The 19,881-nt window shown below is 41.9% G+C and overlaps 1 protein-coding gene across 1 annotated transcript; it reads left to right on the top strand.

Annotated features, from left to right (window-relative positions):
* Window positions 1–11,060: 11,060 nt before the first annotated feature.
* Window positions 11,061–16,747, top strand: LOC113027212 (uncharacterized). Its single transcript, XM_026176834.1, has 4 exons — window positions 11,061–11,076; window positions 11,150–13,319; window positions 14,470–15,279; window positions 16,688–16,747. The coding sequence occupies exons 2-4, from the start codon at window positions 11,352–11,354 to the stop codon at window positions 16,745–16,747; spliced, it is 2,838 nt and encodes a 945-aa protein (XP_026032619.1). The 5' UTR covers window positions 11,061–11,076; window positions 11,150–11,351.
* The last annotated feature ends 3,134 nt before the right edge of the window (window positions 16,748–19,881 follow it).

The raw sequence follows: 19,881 nt of genomic DNA, 5'->3' as shown, positions 1-19,881 counted from the left end.
TGCTAGCTCACCCACTGCAGTTTGTTTTCTTAGTTTCCGTTGTGGCCCTCACTTTGTTAATAGTCTCACATTTTGTAAATAAACGCTCACTCGCATCACAGTCTTTTGTCTGCATCTTGCTTCCTTACTCTCACACACCACACCATGACAATAATACACACTCTCTCTCCATAGTGAGTATACAAATAGATAACAAACACCCATTATAATTCATCATACATTGAGAATAGCTGACAAATCAACAATACACCTCTTCCAATTAATGGCTAATTATGCTGAACACAGTCCAAAAGATTCAATCAGCCACATCAGTGTCTACTGTCTGTCTACTGTTTACTATCATATCCAAGTGGCTAACAAACGTAAACAGAACCCCCAAAGTTGATTCTGTTCATCTGGACGCAGCATTTTCAGTGGGAGAAATATTTTGTCACTCATCCAGGTGACTTCTTCAGTCTCAGCTGACTACAGGTTTCAATCTTATAAACAGTACATTTGCATAATGACTGAAACCAGCCCACTGAAGGAACAATGGGCTGGGAGGTCAGTTCCTTCATCATAATTATGATGATCATTAAAATGCAAATTCTCATGACTATTGGTCAACAACCACTACCATTCACAGAGAGTTGGGGAACGGCTGCAATCACAGCATTGTAAGATGGCGAAAGATGTACCCTTAGGCCCCCTCCTCGATTCAGAGATGGTCTTTCCCTTTTCACGAAAATGGCTTCCTTGACTCTGCGCTCAAACCAGCGTTCCTCCCTGTCCAGGATGTGTACATCCTCATCTTTGAAAGAGTGTCCACTGGCCTGCAGATGTAAATAGACTGCAGAGTCCTGGCCTGATTGGGTGCCATCTGCTTCACCAGAGGTTGTTTGGTTTCCCCGATGTACAAATCCTGGCAATCCTCCACTATATTACTGTGTCGGGGGACCCGATCCTTGAGGAGGACCGGTTTTTGCCGCAGCGTGTTTTGGGGTTTAAAAGCTACAGAGACTCAAATGCATCTCAACTGTTCCGAAACACCTGAACAGTTGAGATGTTCAGGTAGTCATCCTGTTCAGATACAGGATGACTACGAGTTTTCGCTTAGGCAGCGGTTGCCCTTTTCTCCTGGATTGGCTGGAACTATCTTTAGGTGCCTTCGGTCATTATGCAATGTACTGTTTATAAGGTTAGGGAAACCTGAAGAAATCACTTGGATGAGTGACGAAACGTTTCTCCCACTGAAAACATTACGACCAGATGAACAGAATCAACCTTTTGGGGGTTGAGCTTAAAGCTGTTCAACATCATCATCCAACACTCTAAATGGAGAGCTAAAGCATACTAACAGCTGCTTTATAGTGCACAGGAGGAAATGGCCAGTGCATGGTAAGTGTAACATGGTGGACTAGTGTTGCCTGTGTTAATTCATCTCCATGTTTATTGTGTGAAGTTGTACTGGTTTGGCAGTGGTTTTGTGTGACACATTTGCTGTGATGAGGTTGGACCAACTGAAGTAAAGTGTATTTGATTACACTGATATTCTAATCTACTTATAGCCCACACTACAAACACTGCTGTGATATTTTGTCTCTCTGTGCAGGTATGTAATATGACCAAATCTAGGATGACCTGATATGTTTATGATGGATAGTTTGTTACTCTGTTATCCTACTACATGCTGCAGCCTAAAGGCAGAGTTGAGTTGCTGAGGCCGGAGTGATTACTGGCCTTCTACTTACAGGGTGGTGGGTCCTGGAAGACAACTGCTGATTCCTGTTAAAGTGGTCGACATGTGAAGTGCAACTGGCTTGTGGGATAGCTGGCTCTGGCCTTGGACTGTGTGTTTTATTTTGTACTCAAGTGGGACACTGGACTGTTTAATCCTTCATTTTTGGATCATTGTATTAAGAAATTATCATTTAGATTTTTATTGACTGTCATCTTTTGCCCAAATTCATATAGAAGCTGGGCCAATTTACCTGTTTGGTACAGAGTCCGTACATTCCATATTCCATAACGAGTAGTTTCTTTTGGGTCGAAAATTGGTCGACGCGTCGGGCAGTGGACGACCCGAGGGCTTTTCTCCACTGCCGTCATTAAGGGTTGCCGATCATCTTCGCCCTGATTCAGTCGATAATGAGATTCACTTGCTGTTTCCGTAGCAGTTGGAGTTTTTAAAGGGTGGGGTTGCTAGCCCCACGCCCAACCCTCCTTGTCTGCCAGAAACTGATTGCCATCCGCGGGAGCGCGCGCAGCTGCTTAAAGCGTTGCCAGCTACTTCCGTGCAACTGATATAACGTGGGGGGGAAAAAAAAAACACCCAAACACATTTATGCCTTTGTTATTAGGCAAAGATATGCATTTATGGAGCTTTAACGTTTCTTGTAACCGAATTATGACGCTTATCAGAAGGTTGCTTTCAGTGGGTAGCGCAGTCACGAATGACTACACGCATCACGATGGAATAATTAATGCCTACAGGTTTAGTATGTCTACTCTCGTTGTTCATATTTGTTATAAGACTGTCGAATAGTAGTTAAAACAATAAAGACCTATTGTGCCAGTATCACCATGATTCTTTCTTGTTTATTCAGAATAACGACTGAGAACATGGCATTTTAGCGCTACCAAAAAGTGATTGTGGCCTATAACTTGTCACTGCTTCAAACTTGTTGGATATCATCCAGAAGGGTTACATGTGATATATTATATCCCAAAAACTCTCCAAGAGCTGCTGAATAACTTTTAAAAGAACATTAATACCGATAATATGTCATTTTCAACCTGTGCATAAAATGTCAAATTTCAAAAATGTTGTAATTCAAAAATAATACAAAAAAAGGATAATGGCCAAATGGAAACAGGTGGGAGGAGATCTGCTTAAACACATTAGGAACACCAAGTAATAGGAAAGAGAAAATAAACGGTAATAAAAATGTCATTCCAATACAGCACTTATTAATTGAAACGAAAACCAAAAACAAATAATTACATCTAATTAAAGAAGAAACCACCAGTTAAAATAAACTAACAAATAGACCAGAAATAGGGGGTATAGCGGAAGCTCAACACCAGTAAACCATGGAACAACATATATATTAATTCTTTGCATACAGTAACTATGCTAACATGTTAGGAAACACAAAATAATTGAATCATCCTACAAACAAATTGCAATCAAAGCTGAACTCTAATGTTGTGAACAACACAGAGAAACACACACAGCAACACGAACATAAATTAATGAATTAATAAACAACCAATAAATATTATAGGAGACGACGATACAAAACAAGAAACATTTCAAAAACATTGAAACATTGACAGCGACCCTCTGACCAGCATGCTTCACAAACAAATGGGGTTTTTTTTGGTCTTGCGGGGCTTCTTGGCACAGCTCCTGTGGTACCACCGTGGGTAAATCTTGCAGCCAGTATGAATTAGACAAAACAAGGTAACACGAATATTTTGTTAAAAGTTTGAAGCAGAAATATTGTTTCAGTGACAAGTTATAGTCCACAATCACTTTTTGGCAGCTTGAAAATGGCATATTATCAATGTTAATGTTCCTTTAAAAGTTATTCAGCAGTTCTTGGAGAGTGTTTGGGATATAATATGTCACATGTAACCCTTCTGGATGATATCCAAAAATTTTGAAGCAGAAACATTGTTTCAGTGACAAGATATAGGTGGCAATCACTTTTTGGCAGGCTGAAAATGGCATATTATGGGTATTAATGATCCTTTAAAAGTTATTCAGCATTTCTTAGAGGCTGTTTGGGATATGATGTGCCACATATCATCCTTTTGGATGATACCCAACAAGTTTGAAGCAGAAATATTGTTTCAGTGACAAGTTATAGTCCACAATCACTTTTTGGCAGCTTGAAAATGGCATATTATCAGTTTTATTGTTCCTGTACAAGTTATTCAGCAGTTCTTGGAGAGTTTTTGGGATATAATATATCACATGTAACCCTTCTGGAATATATCCAACAAGTTTGAAGCAGAAATATTGTTTCAGTGACAAGTTATAGGCCACAATCACTTTTTGGTAGCGCTAAAATGCCATGTTCTCAGTCGTTATTCTGAACAAACAAGAAAGAATCATGGTGATACTGGCACAATAGGTCTTTATTGTTTTAACTACTATTCGACAGTCTTATAACAAATATGAACAACGAGAGTAGACATACTAAACCTGTAGGCATTAATTATTCCATCGTGATGCGTGTAGTCATTCGTGACTGCGCTACACACTGAAAGCAACCTTCTGATAAGCTTCATAATTCGGTTACAAGAAACGTTAAAGCTCCATAAATGCATACCTTTGCCTAATAACAAAGACATAAATGTGTTTGGGTTTTTTCCCCCCACGTTATATCAGTTGCACGGAAGTAGCTGGCAACGCAAGTAATCCGGGCGCTGCAGCTTTAAGCAGCTGCGCGCTCCCGCGGACGGCAATCAGTTTCTGGCAGGGAATCACTTTTTGGCACAACACCGGCAATGGCAGAGTTCTTGCCAGTGCCGTCCACGCACTGGCAAGCGAAAGCAAGGCCGATGTTCATGTTGTTTGCTTTGTGTGTATTCAAAAAAGGTGTATGTTGTATAATGGAGTGTAGGGCAAAGTGAGTGTCAGTGTAAATGTAGAGCCAGAGGTTCCAGAACTTGGCTCAGTTGGAGGCAAACATTCATTGTTTCCTCTAGATGGCCTCCACCAGGAGACATATTTTGTTGATTGGCCTCTCCAGCTCATTTGTTCGTGTCTTAACTCTAACACGGCGAACTACTCCGTGTGCATCGGCCATGGTTTCAGTGATGCGGCCAATGGGCCAAGAATTTCTTGGTGCAGCTCCATCAACAACAAGCACAACATCACCAATGCAAAAGTTCCTATGAATCTTGTTCCATTTCTGTCGTTCCTGCAACATAGGAAGGTATTCTTTCACCCACCTTTTCCAGAATAGATCCGCAATATACTGGGCTTGTTTCCATCGTCTTCGCAGATACAGATCCTCTTTTTTAAATAAACCTGGTGGCAGCACAGGTTTGCCTTTTAACTGGAGCAAGTGATTTGGAGTAAGAGCTTCTACATCATTAGGATCGTCAGAAGAAGGTGTGATTGGGCGGTCATTCAGTATAGCCTCCACTTCACAAAAAACTGTATGCAAGGTTTCATCATCTAGTACTTGCTGGTTTGTGATAGAGTATAATATTCTCTTTATTTCTTGCACCAAGCGCTCCCATACTCCACCATGATGGGCCCCATAGGGCGGGTTAAAGGTCCACTTTATGCCATCCTGTGCTAAACCTTTTTGGATTTTACTTTGGTTTAGCTCTAACATAGCTTGTTTTAACTCACGATTTGAGCTGACAAAGTTGGTTCCATTGTCTGACCGGATTTCTTTGACCTGTCCTCTGCGGCAGATGAATCTCCTGATGGCATTAATGCAGGAGCCTGTATCAAGAGAATGTGCCACCTCAAGGTGGACTGCACGACAGGTTAGGCATGTGAAGAGAACTCCATATCTCTTAACAAGACTCCTGCCTCTCTTTACTTCTATTGGTCCAAAATAATCAACACCAACATAAGTAAATGGTGGAAGATCAGCTGAGATTCTGTCAATAGGAAGATCCGACATTTTCTGCTCACCTGGCTTTTGCCGTTGTCTTTGACACACTATACAGTCTTTGATTAATTTTCTAGCTGCTGAATTAGCATGAGGGCTCCAGTATTGACGGCGAAGGGTTGAAAGCATGTGATTTCTTCCTCTGTGACCAATCTTTTCGTGAATATGCTGAAGAATAAGCTTTGAAACATTGCTTTCTTTTGGCAAAATTGCAGGATGTTTTGTTTCCTCAGGTAAATCCGCTTTGCTCAGTCTTCCACCCACTCTCAAGACACCATTAGCAACTACAGGATCAAGCTTATACAGATGACTTGACTTCCTTACAGTGCCAGAGTTTAGGGCAGTCATTTCATCAGCAAAATGTTTTCTCTGCACAAAGCTCACTATAGCTTCCTCAGCCTTGGACAAATCCTCAGTTTTGAGCAGAGTGTTCCATTTATCCTCTTGCTTAACACATATTTGACTTCCACAGTGCGTGCCCAGCAACTTCTGTCTTTTCCTTGTTTGCAGTTTAAGTTTTTCTTTTACTTTCAGGATCCATGCCACACACCTTTTTAATTTTGTCCAGCTGGAGAAGTACAACAGCAGCTTAGTAGTGGGACACACATCTTCTTTCAGCACAGCCGCACACATCAGGCCCTCCCCTTTTATTTCTGGGTCAGCTTCCAAATGGACAGATACACAATTCATGCCTACGGGCCAGTGACCAACAGGTTTACTGAGAAATTCTGGACCACTGATCCAGGTGGCTGATTTCAGGAAACAGCCAACTGTCATTCCTCTTGTGGCTGCATCAGCTGGATTCAGCTTTGAACTGATGTACCTCCACTGCTCAACTTTTGTCAAAGCATGAATGGTGGAAACTCTATTAGCTACATACGTTTTGAACCGTGTGGTTGTGTTTGCAATGTACTGTAGCACAGTTGTGCTGTCAGACCAAAAGACTGACTCACTCAGATTAAGATTAAGTTCAACTGATAGCATTTTGTCTAAGCGCACAGCTAAAACTGCAGCAGCCAGCTCAAGACGTGGGATGGTGACTTGTTTTAACGGCGCCACCCTTGCTTTACCAATAATAAAGGAAACACACACTTCCTGCTTGCCATTAGATAGCCTAAGATATGATACAGCACCATACCCAGTTTCACTGGCATCACAAAAGTGATGCAGCTGTGCACTTTCTATCTCCCCAAATCCTTTGGGTGTGACACATCTACTAATACTAAACTTGTTAAGAAGAACTAAATCCTCAACCCATTTTTGCCAAGTTTGTGACATTTCTGCTGGTATTGTCTCATCCCAGCCAAACCTCAGTTTACATAGATGTTGCAGAATTTGTTTTGCAGGCAGAATGACTGGAGCTAAGAAACCCAAAGGGTCATAAATGGAGCTGACATTGGACAGAATACCACGTCTTGTAAGTGGTTTGTTCTTGTTCACAATACTGAATGTGAAAACATCACGTTCAATATCCCATTGCACACCGAGAGCTCTTTCTGTGGGTAGCTGATCCCGACTAAGGTCCAGCATCTTTACACCTGTGGCTCTATTTTCTTCCGGGATCTGACAGAGGACAGAGCGATCACTACATACCCACTTATTGAGCTTAAATCCCCCCTTGGCACACACCTCAGTAAGCTGCTGATAAAGTGAGATGGCCTGCTCAACAGACTGAGCAGATTTAAGACAGTCATCTACATAAAAACTATGCCTGATTGTATGTATAACCTCCTCTGGGTACAGATGTTGGTTGTCATTAGCAGTCTTTAGTAGTGCATAGGTGGCACAGCTGGGGGAGGATACTGCACCAAAAATGTGGACTAGCATTCTATGTTCCACCAGCTGTTTTGTGATGTCACCATCGGGCCACCAGAGAAAACGCAAAAAGTTTACGTGTTCCTCAGCTACTCTGACCTGATGAAACATCCCTTTAATGTCTGTCATAAGTGCTATTGGACCCTGCCGAAAGCGAATCAGCACACCTAATAAAGTGCTAGTCAGATCTGGGCCTTGTAATAGCTCTTTGTTCAGTGATGTTCCAGAAAATGTTGAAGCACAATCATACACAACACGCAGTGTTTTCTTGCGGGGGTGGTAGACCCCATGATGAGGTATATACCACACCTTTCCTTACTCATTCTTCAACTGTTCTTGTGGTATGATTTCTGAATGTCCCTCCATACTAACATTGTGCATGAATTCTTTGTATTCTTCAAAGAATAACTGATCCTTCTGAAACCGTTTTAGCAGATATTGCGCCCTCTGCTGAGCCACCTGTTTGTTGTTTGGCATTCTTACTTCAGGTTTACGAAAGGGTAATTTCAAGTAATAATGGCCATCCTTAAGTACAGCTGACTCTAACATTATGTTCATGAACTGTTTATCTTCTACAGACATTTCTGCACGCTCATTACACTGGTTCTCCACAAAATCTTGATTATACTGCTTAACCAGCATTTCCTCTAAACTACTTATAGAAATGCGGTTTACCTGGACAAAACTAGCATCATGCTCATCCTTTTCACTACCCTGATTGAGTGGCCCATTGACAACCCAACCGAGACGAGTTAGCACAGCATAGGGTCCATTACCCTCACTGTTAATGATTCTCCAAGGTTCCAGCGCTTTGGGAGAATTTACACCAATAAGCAGCCCAATGCCAGCATTTATCGGTGTCAACTTAACCTCCTTTAAGTAAGGCCATTTTCTTAAGTTTTCTTCTTTAGGGATATTTTCTTTAGTGACAGGAATAAACTTTTGAGTGTACACATCAGGCAACCTCAAATACTCATTCTGTTTCAAAGCAGCTACTTCCATACCAAAAAGTTTATAGCTACTTACTGGCCTTTCCTGACCCATAGTCTTTAACATGATTTCCACTTTTTTTCCAGATGCATTTAACTGCATCATCAACGCCTCAGTGCAAAAGGTTGCAGAGCTGCCGGGATCAAGAAAGGCGTACGTCTCCACAACCTTCGTCCCATTTTCCAACTTCACTTTTACTGGAACAACTGGCAAGGCACATTCATTAGCCCCGGCCCCAGTATGGCTACCAAAGTTCAAAGAAACAAGAGCATTTGAGACTGATGATTCCTTGCATTCAACTTTAGCTGCTTGCCACTGCCGTTCATTTGAGTATATGTGGAGAACAGTAGGGTGATTTTTGTTACAGGTGTGGCACGTCAAACGATGTGGACAAGTTTTACTCATGTGGCCTCTCTGTAAGCAACCAAAGCATAAACCTTTACTCTTAAGGAATGTCACCTTTTCTTTGTTGGCTTTTAGTTTGAATAAGTCACATACGTCCAAAAAATGAGTTTGGTCACAAAACAAGCACCGAGTTTGGTCTAACCCTTTATCTTCATGGCTTATCTGAATCCGTTCCGGTTTGAGTTTGTCATTGATCTGTTCTGAAACTACAGCTACAGAAGTAGCAAAGCTACTGCTTTTAGTTTTAAGCGGTGTCTTTGATGGTTTTGAAGCTATCTTTTCTTTTGTGTTTTGACTCTCTCCAAAAACAGGATCTAATGCAGCTCTTGTTTGCTTTTCAAGAAAATCAAGAAGATCTTTAAACCCTGCTCTGCGATCGCACGTTTCTGTTATATCAACGATTATTAGTCGCCATTTATCACGAAGTCTAAAAGGCAACTTTGAAACAAGAATCCTCATATTGGTTGAATTTTCCAGCTCATCAAGAAACACAGCTTCATCCATTGTGTTGAAGCAGCTTCTTAGAAAGAATGTGTAAGCACGTAATGCTGAAGCATCGTCAGACTTTAAAACTGACCAGTTAAGAGCCTTGTCTATAAATGCAGACGTTATCTTTGCTCTGTTACCAAAGTTCCACTCAAGCTGCCTTTTTGCCTCAACGTAAGCTGTCTGTGGACTCATGTGCATACAACTTCTCACTAAAATTCTGGGCTGTCCTGTAATAAACTGTTCTAAATAATAAAGCCTATCCTGCATATTATCAGTTTTAGTCTCTATTCCTTGTTCAAAAGCCTTAAGAAAGGATCTAAAACGTAAAGGATCACCACCAAAAACAGGAATGTCCATAGCTGGAAGCAGTGACAACCTCTTTTGGTTTACAAGCATCTGGGTAATTTCATTTTGCTTTGTCATAATCTCTATTAGGGCACTGCTGTGAATATCAACCTGTGAAGAGATTGGCCTTGGGCTCTCCCCTTCTGGTTTGACCCCAGCAGGCGCATGTGACTCTAGGGGCATTGGCAAAGGAGAATGAACTAAAGGGGTTTTCTTTGGTCTTGGTGCCTTTCGAGCTGTAGCAGCAGGTATGAATTCAGTAGATGTTCCAGAAGGCGCTGTAATCCCGCGTTCTGATTCAACCTCAGCCCTGGATGCAAGGCTCTGCCGATCCTGAGCAGAGGTGAGAATTTGCCTTTTTGCATCAGCCTTAATCAACTTAGTTCTTAGAGCCAATGCTTCTTTTATTGCTTTTAATTGAACTTCTTCCAGTTCGAGTGCATGTTTTTCTTGCAGTGCGTCCACCTCCGCTTTTAAAGCGGCTCTTTCCACTTCCGCTTCCATCAGCGCAATTGAAGCCGCACGCGAGCTTTTACTCCTTAAACTTAAGGCTGCAGTAACATTACTGGGCGCTTTACTAGAGCCCTTGCTGCCAGGTTTAGCAACTCGTTCAGAAATCATGTCGCTCGCTTCTTGCGCTACTTGTGAGACACTATCATGCGGCGCAATGTCACTGTCATGAGATGCTACCTTTGATCCAACATTAGAGGCTACAACTTCATCCTTTTGTGGATCAGGGTCTGCATTTATCCAAGTGTCGATTTCATGCAGAAAGTCTTTAAAACTGATCAGCTTAGGTTCATACCAATCGCTGTGATCTGTTTCTTTTTCATCATCGTTCAGCAATTTTTGAACTGAAGTCTGTAAGTCCACAAACTCTCCCAAATAATCATTAAATGTTCTCATGTGTTCATCTATGGAGGCTTTTGATTCTCCAGCATCAATGAGAGCATTAATGTCATTTCGTTTTCTTGTCAGAACGCCAAGCTTCGCTCTGCGTTTTTTAATTAAATTAAAAAGCTCTCTTTCTTGTTCCTCCATTTTAACCAGAAAATTCGTTTCACAAGGTCCAAAAGATAATTGTTTAATACAAATGTTTCATGTTGCAGCTCAGCATCTCGGTTGATCCAAACAAAGTTTCGCATTTACTCACGAACTTTGCGTCATTTTTTTTCAGTCCATTCTGCGAAGATCCAATCTTCCATGTTGTAGAGACCCACCTTTTAGCACATCCCAGCACACCCACTCACTTCACCAGATGCACCTTGTTTAGTTCTCTCACCTTTGATTGGGTGTGGTGCTTGTCCTTGATTGCACTCACCTGTCACACATTATATGTCACACAGTATATAAGGACTGCATTCACTTTTGGCTCACTCTTTCTGCACTTCCACACGGGGCGGCAGCTGAGGTGAGGTTCTGTTTGGGTTTTTATTTTATGTATTGTTTAAGGTACTGAGTAACTTAAATCTGTTTTCTTTCAGCATTGGCAGTCCATGTGTGTCTTTGTTTCCTTCCTTTTTTGCCTTATTTATTTGAGAATAAAAGGAGTACCCTGAAAATAATTCTGCATTAGATGGCTGCTTTTCTTATTCTAACCGGATGAGCCCATGAAGCTGATTGCTTCAGCCCTGAACCTTCCTTCCTCCAAAACATGGTCCTCCGAGCCGGAGAGGTATTAGCATCATGGATACACAGCAGCCATCTAGAAGATCCAGTCGTGATAGTAGACCTCCTGCCTACCTGCAACAGTATGAAGTTCAGTACCCTGGAGCTAGAAGAGCTACATGTGAGACAGAGAGCCAAACTGAATGCCAGCACAGTGATAAAGACACACATGGGCTGCAGGATCCTGTCGGAGAGTCAGAAAGACCACCAGAGACATCCCTTGTTCCTTTACCCACCACCCAAGATGAGGTCATGAGGGAACTCCTAACGACCATGAGGGAGATTAAGCAATTTATGGTTCAATCATCTCCTTCCCATTCTCGTAGCTCCAGATCTTCAATTCGCACAGTCTCATCTGATGGAATAAAAGCTTCTGTATGCAGTTTACGAGCCAGTCCTCAAACACATCAACAACATGAGCAGCTCCCAGTGATTGATACAGTAACCTGTCAATCACCCTTCCAGCCCCCGCAGATTAGCCGTCAGTCTGGCTTAGTTACAGCTGCCAGCCCTCCTTTACCTAATTCAACAATACTAGATGCTGCTATCCCTTCAACTGGTTTGCCTAGACCAGTCCTTGCTACAGAAGATGAGACTCCCTTTGATTTCCTGGCCTTATCACGGCAGGATCCCGACCAGATCTCATGTGTTCAACCTGCTGTTCCTTTAGCTGAAGACCCTGTTCAACCTCTCATTCGCATATCTGACCACAAGCATTGCCCTCCTCTAGAGCAGCAACCAGCTACATCCAATACCTCATATGAACAGAAACCTTTGATATCTGGTACTGCTAGCTCGGGTCACTCCTCTAGCACGAGAACACATGTATATAAGCTTGAAGGTCCTTCATTTCCAGACCTTAGTAGAGAAGACGAAATGCAATACAGGATGTTACGGATGGCCCTTACAAACCTTCTTGATCCTCATGAGACAGAGCACTTCAAATATCATGTCCTTCTTGATCACCTCAAAGTAGACCAAGCTAAACGATTAGCTCTTGCCTTTTCCTACGCTCCTGACCCATACACTCAAGCCATCAAAGCCCTTGATGAGCGTTATGGGCAACCAAGACAGCTGGCATTGAAAGAGCTAAAGAATATACTGGAACTGCCTCCTATCAGAGCAGGTGATGGTCAGAGCCTTGATAATTTTGCTCTTCGAGTACAGGCTTTAGTTGGGTTGCTTAGCACTATGGGAGAACAAGGACGTGCAGAACTAGACTGTGGCTCCCATGTCGATAGCTTGTTAGTGAAGTTGCCTGCAGAGCATTTCAGTCGCTTCAAACGGCATGTTTACAGGGAACAGGGAGAAATGACGTATACCTTGCCTTTGTTCTCATCCTGGTTGCAAATGGAATGCAGGTGTCAACCAAAGAAGGCCAGTCCTGTTCCATCCTTCAACCAGACACGACCTGCCCGTAAGTACGCTTCTCCTCTTACAACAATATTACATGAAGCAAATACATCTGATGATTCTGTACATGCAACACAGCCGATCATGACAACTAAGGCTACATGTGCATATTGCTGCTCACCAGAACATCACATTAGTAAGTGTCCTGGGTTTATTCAGAAGACAAAGGATGAGAAAACAAACTGGATAAAAGTAAACAAACGGTGTTGGCGTTGTGCTAGGAATCATCAGGCCCCAAAGTGTGACCTGAAGAAAGCATGTGCCACCTGTATGGGACTACATCTCCAGATCCTATGCGATGTAAATAAGAGATCTAAAACTGACACTCATCCTGTAGTGAGGACGCTATACTTTGATAGACCTAGTGATTGTCCTAGTGTCCTTTTAAAGGTCGTGAAAGTGCTCCTGCGAAATGGCAAAAGAACCCTTGAAACATATGCAGTACTTGACGATGGCTCCCAGCGTACCATTCTTCTGACATCAGCTGCACAGCATCTCAACCTAACTGGGGAAGCAGAGAGATTATCACTTAGAACGGTCCGTCAAGAAGTTGAAACTATTCATGGTTCTTCCGTAAGTTTCAAAATCTCACCCATCGCACACCCAGAGAAAACCTACACAATTACTAATGCCTTCACTGCAAATCACCTAGCACTTTCAGACCACACCTACCCTGTATCATCTCTCCAACGGAGATACAAGCATCTTCAAGGTATCCCATTACCCATTATTAATAAAGCAGCGCCACTCCTGCTCATAGGCTCAGATCATACTCACCTCATCACGCCTACTGCTCCATTGAGACAGGGACCATATGGGTCTCCTGCAGGAGTTAAAACCCAATTAGGATGGACACTTCAAGGTCCGATCACAGATTTTCAGCCCCAGAGCAGTACAGAGCATGTGCAGTGTTTGTTTACATCTCTCAGTTCATCTGCAGATGTACTGCGTTATCATGTTGAGAAGCTATGGCAACTAGACACTTTACCTGAATACAGTGAGAAATCTGTGATCCGATCAAAGCAAGATCAACTGGCACTGGAACTCCTTGAACAGGCCACAAAAAGGGTTGAGATCAATGGTGTTAATCGCTACGCCACTCCTCTTCTTCGGATGGCAAACTTTCCTCCTTTGAATGTCCCTCCAAATGTAGTCATGTCTAGACTCCGCAACACTGAGGCTCGGTTAGCTAAAGATCCTGACAAAGCCAGGTCTTACAAGGATCAGATTTTGAAATTGGAGCAAGCAGGCTATGTAGTCAAACTTAGCCCGGAGGAGATGCACAATAGCAAAGAAACCTGGTATATTCCTCATCATATGACAAGTCACAACAATAAAGATCGCATAGTCTTTGACTGCTTTCACATTTCAAGGTCAGTGTCTCAATAAGTACCTATTGCCAGGACCAAGCCTAGGCCCAACACTTCTCGGTGTTTTGTTGCGTTTTAGGCAACATTCAGTGGCAATAAGTGGCGACATCAAAGGCATGTTTCACCAAGTCCATCTTCTGCCTCCTGATAAACCACTCCTCCGATTCCTGTGGCGTGACATGAACAAAGCAGCTCCCCCTTCAGTGTATGAGTGGCAGGTACTCCCCTTTGGCACGACCTGCAGCCCTTGTTGTGCAATCTATGCACTGCAGAAACATGTGAAGGAATATCAATCTGACAAAGATGTGCAGTCTTCAGTAATGCAGTGTTTCTATGTTGATAACTGCTTGCAGAGTTTTCCATCAGCAGAGTTAGCTCGAACACTCCTAGACAAATTAAGAAACCATCTATCAGAAGGAGGCTTCGACCTTCGCCAGTGGGCCAGCAATAATCCTGTTGTGATTAGCCATCTACCATCTGAGGTAAGAACGGCAAGTAATGAACTTTGCCTGACTGAAGACAAGCCATCTGGCCCACATGAACGCACATTAGGATTATTGTGGAATTGTGAGACTGATTTGTTTGCCTATAAATACAGAACTCTAGCCTCACACCCCACCACAATGCGTCGTATCTATGCAGTACTTGCTCGTCTGTATGACCCATTAGGCTACTTACTCCCATTCACAACACGCGCCAAAACCTTGGTGCAAGAGCTATGGAGAAAAGAGAGAGATTGGGACGACCCTTCCCTTCCACACGACCTCTTAGAGGCATGGAAGTCCTGGGAAGAAGAACTTTGTTATCTCCCACAAATTGCCATCCCACGTTGCTATACTTCTAAGGAAATGGATGTTTCTACCACAGTTCGAGACATTCATATCTTCTGTGACGCTTCAGAGCGAGCATATGGTGCTGTCGCATATTTGAGATCAGATGATCTTGAAGGCCATGTAGAACTGAGTTTCTTGTTAGCTCGCTCATGTGTTGCTCCTAAACGGCATTTAACAATACCCAGACTGGAGCTATGCGCAGCCCTACTAGGCGCACGCCTCAGTGAGCTCATACAAACAGAACTCACCTTACCAGTCAGGACTACCACCCTTTGGTCTGACTCGACAACTGTACTTCACTGGCTTCAGTCAGATTCCTGCCGTTTCAAGGTATTCGTAGGAGCCAGAGTCTCAGAAATTCAAAACCTCACAAACAGTCAAGACTGGAGATACATCAATTCAGCCACAAATCCTGCTGATGATGTTACGAGAGGTAAATCCCTGAAAGAGTTCCTTAGCCCAAACAGGTGGACTGAGGGTCCCTCGTTTCTGCATGAACCTCCAAATAACTGGCCCACAGTTACAGATCTTCATCCTGATGATGATCAGACTGAGTTAAAGAAATCCTACTTCTTTGGTATTGTCAGTATACCCTCCCATACATACACAACCAGCTTCAGAACGTATCAAGAGCTATTGGATTTCACGGCTCATTCACTCTCCAACCAAAAGGGTAACATTCCTTCTGCAGCTGATTATCAAACAGCAGAACAAGAAATCCTTCGTCAGGCACAACTGGACAGTTTCGGTGAAGACTTAGCCCGTTTACAGTCAGACAAACCCCTCTCATCCGACAGCCGTCTATTGTGTTTGTCACCAGTGTTGTGCAGGAATTCTGGACTTATCCATGTAGGAGGCCGATTACGGCAAAGCCCAGACTTGGAATTGAATGTCATTCACCCAATAGTACTTGATCCTGCTCATCCAGTGACCAAACTGATCATACAAAATTATGATGACAAACTGCATCATGCTGGTTCAGAAAGACTTTTTGCTGAACTACGTCGGAAATTCTGGATTCTCAGAGGAAGGGAAGCCGTACGCAGGCATCGGTATAGCTGCGTCGCATGTCAGAAATGGAGAGCACAGCCCATCATTCCAAAAATGTCAGACTTGCCTGCTGCTCGTCTTAGGTTATTCAAACCACCTTTCTACTCCACAGGAATAGACTGCTTTGGACCATACAAGGTCAAGACAGGCCGCAGATCGGAGAAAAGGTGGGGAATAATATTCAAATGTCTCACCACTCGGTGTATACATCTTGACCTCCTAAACAGTATGGATACAGACTCCTTCCTCATGGCCCTCCAACGATTCATTTCTCGACGAGGAACACCCCTGGAAATTATATGTGATCAAGGAACTAACTTCAAAGGAGGAGATAAGGAACTACAGGCAGCTTTTAACAACCTTGCTCCGACTCTGCAGCCGGTCCTAATGACTAAAAGAATCCATTTCAAATTCAATCCCCCACATGCACCCCATTTCGGCGGAGCCTGGTAGAGGGAGATACGTTCTGTGAAGAATGCTCTGAAGAGAACCATTGGTGCCCAACTGGTCACTGAAGAGGTCTTAAGAACAGTCCTAATTGAGGTTGAAGGCATTCTTAACTCAAAACCCCTAGGCTATGTATCCTCAGACATTGCGGACATTGACCCCGTAACCCCAAACCTTCTCCTTATGGGCCGACATGATTCATCACTCCCCCTGGTATCCTATTCTGATTCTGACCTCCTAGGCCGACGACGATGGCGACATGCACAAATATTGGCAGATCACTTCTGGCGACACTTCATAAGAGACTATCTACCATCCCTCCAAAGAAGACCCAAATGGCAGAAGGAAAAACCAGATCTCACATTGAACTCTGTCGTCATGATTATGGATTCACACCTTCCACGAGCCCTTTGGCCTGTAGGAAGAGTGACGCGCTTGCTGAAAAGCCCAGATGACCACATCAGAACTGTGGAGGTCTTAGTACAGGATAAAACCTATATCCGCCCTGTCTCCTGTCTGATCCCCCTGCCCTCGCTTCCTGACGAAGACTGATCCTGATCATATCAACATATTTCTCACTAGAAATATGGGGGCGGCTGTTGTAGAGACCCACCTTTTAGCACATCCCAGCACACCCACTCACTTCACCAGATGCACCTTGTTTAGTTCTCTCACCTTTGATTGGGTGTGGTGCTTGTCCTTGATTGCACTCACCTGTCACACATTATATGTCACACAGTATATAAGGACTGCATTCACTTTTGGCTCACTCTTTCCGCACTTCCACACGGGGTGGCAGCTGAGGTGAGGTTCTGTTTGGGTTTTTATTTTATGTATTGTTTAAGGTACTGAGTAACTTAAATCTCTGTTTTCTTTCAGCATTGGCAGTCCATGTGTGTCTTTGTTTCCTTCCTTTTTTGCCTTATTTATTTGAGAATAAAAGGAGTACCCTGAAAATAATTCTGCATTAGATGGCTGCTTTTCTTATTCTAACCGGATGAGCCCATGAAGCTGATTGCTTCAGCCCTGAACCTTCCTTCCTCCAAAACATTCCAAGTCCAATTCTTGCAAGTTTTCCCATCTTCCAAGTTGACATCCAAGCGAGTCAAAATGATTTTTTTTGACTTAAATGTCGCGGCCTTTTACTTTCCAAACAAAAAAGATCCGAGGAAAGGCCGTGGGTGGCAACGGGAGGTTTGTTTTGCTACGCACTTCTGACTCCATTGTTTAAAAATCATATGCCGTTTATTTCGTGAAAAAAAATACAAACATAAATCAGCCAAATAACTTCTTTAAACTTAAACATAAACGAAAGTTAACTTAATTTGTTTTAACAATTTCAAAAGTGTTCAAAAAAATCATTTTTTAACCCTCCCGTCTTCCCATCTGACATTTGGCAAACAAAACAAAAAACCTCTTTACCACACCCCTCCCGGGTGCTCTTAATCTCTTAATTAATGGGAGGGTCCATAAACTAATAAACCAATCACTTTTCGAATGCTTATCCAATAAAATTAATTACAAATTAAGGTCAGTATATTCTTACACCTTCAAGGAAAAAAACAAAAAATGAATACAAATTGCATTCTATAAACATTCAACAAAAATGGCCACAACACCGACCAAAGACCACATGGCGTCGAACATTCATGGACGATCTGAGAACTGTCGACATTGCCCGGGACGAAGCTGAAGCAGTCGCTGCTGACCGACATCGACGGAGATCACTAGCTGCCCGATGCGCCGCCCGGCGTAGGAGGAACTAAGTCTAAGTCATCTTTTGCCCACGGCAGAGGCAGTCGGTCACACTTAGAATCTTTTTTTTTTTTTTTTTTTTTTCGCGTTCAATAATTTTTTTTATTTTATGAACTTTATTTAGAACAATAACAATGACAATCTCAAAGAGACAAGCGACATATTAAATCAATCAGAACAGAATCACATCTCCTATACACCACAATGAAATCGACAATAACTGAAAGTAAACATACATACACACACATATATACATATATATGCATATACACATGCATACATACACATCCATATTCACACATCTACATAATAATAATATAAAAAGATGAATAACCAATACAAAAATAAGAATAAAAAAAGAATGAAAAACAAGGAACAGAAATAAAGAAGACAAGGGGGATCATAAAATCTCTAAAAGTGAGGTTCCATAAACAAGACACATAACTTAAATAAGGGGCTAAGAAAAATCAAACTCTTCTAAAAATCTATGCAATTTGATTGCTTGGGGCTTATTTATTAGTTTAAGAGATTTACGGAACAGGGAGAGGTCGTTTTTAAGAGCAGGCCATGAAGGGGGGGATTTAGCATATCGGCATTTATGTATGTAATACTTTGTTATAATAATGAGATTGTTAACTAAAAACTCACTATTTTTGTCCTTAAGGATTACTCCAATTTGAATATTTTGAAAAGACCAAAAATCAATATATCCATACTGGGACAATATTAGGACATGGAGAGATTTCCATAAATTCTGGATTGTCACACATCCATAGAACATGTGCTCTGTTGTTTCCGAAGTTGTTTTACAAATATAACAGTTGTCTAACACAAATTTAAACCTGTCTCTCATAAATTCATTGGAGGGGTAAATATTTTTTGTAGTTCTAAAATGGACTTCTTTAAATTTGGGGGGAATTGGAAATGTTAAATATTTGGTTCTGATCAACGAGATCTCAGATTTGTTATAATCTTTAAAGACGAGTGAATGTTTTGTCCAACCTGGATATAAGGTGTTAACCAAATACCTCCTCAAAAACTGATTATTGCATTTTCCATTAACCAAGTCAAGACCATCTAGTTTAACTTTATGCAAATTTGGAGTCTGTATATTTGAAAAATTGATCTTTACCGTATTTACAAGGACTGTTGGGATATTCTGTGAAACCTTTTTATAGAGCTCGAACGAGCAACTCATGTCATATTTCTCATTAAGCCTGTTTAATTCAAGTATATCTCCATTTTCATCCATTATATGTGTCACAGACCAAATTTGTTTAGTCATCCATTCTTCCACAAACATAGATTTCCCCCGATTCAATATCACCCTATTATTCCACAGTGGAACATTGTGGGGACTGAAGTTATGTTTAAACATTAATTTCCAATGTAACAAAACTTGTTGATGAAATTTGGAAAGTTTTATGGGTACGGTAGTTTAGAAATTTCAAAATCACATACTAAAAGGAATTGGATCCCCCCAACTTTGTTGAAAATAAGAGATGGTATCAAGAACCAGATCTCATTATCATTTTTCAAGAAAGATCGTAGCCAATTAATCTTTAAAATGCCATTCATTATTTCAAAATCGATTGCTTTTAAACCCCCCTCTTCATAATCTTTTATCAAGTCCCTGTTACTAACATAATGATGTTTATTTTTCCATATGAAATTAAAATT

Source organism: Astatotilapia calliptera, chromosome 7 (genome assembly GCF_900246225.1).
Source record: "Astatotilapia calliptera chromosome 7, fAstCal1.2, whole genome shotgun sequence".
NCBI classification, from domain to species: domain Eukaryota; kingdom Metazoa; phylum Chordata; class Actinopteri; order Cichliformes; family Cichlidae; genus Astatotilapia; species Astatotilapia calliptera.
This window is presented reverse-complemented; position numbering and strand designations above follow the sequence as displayed.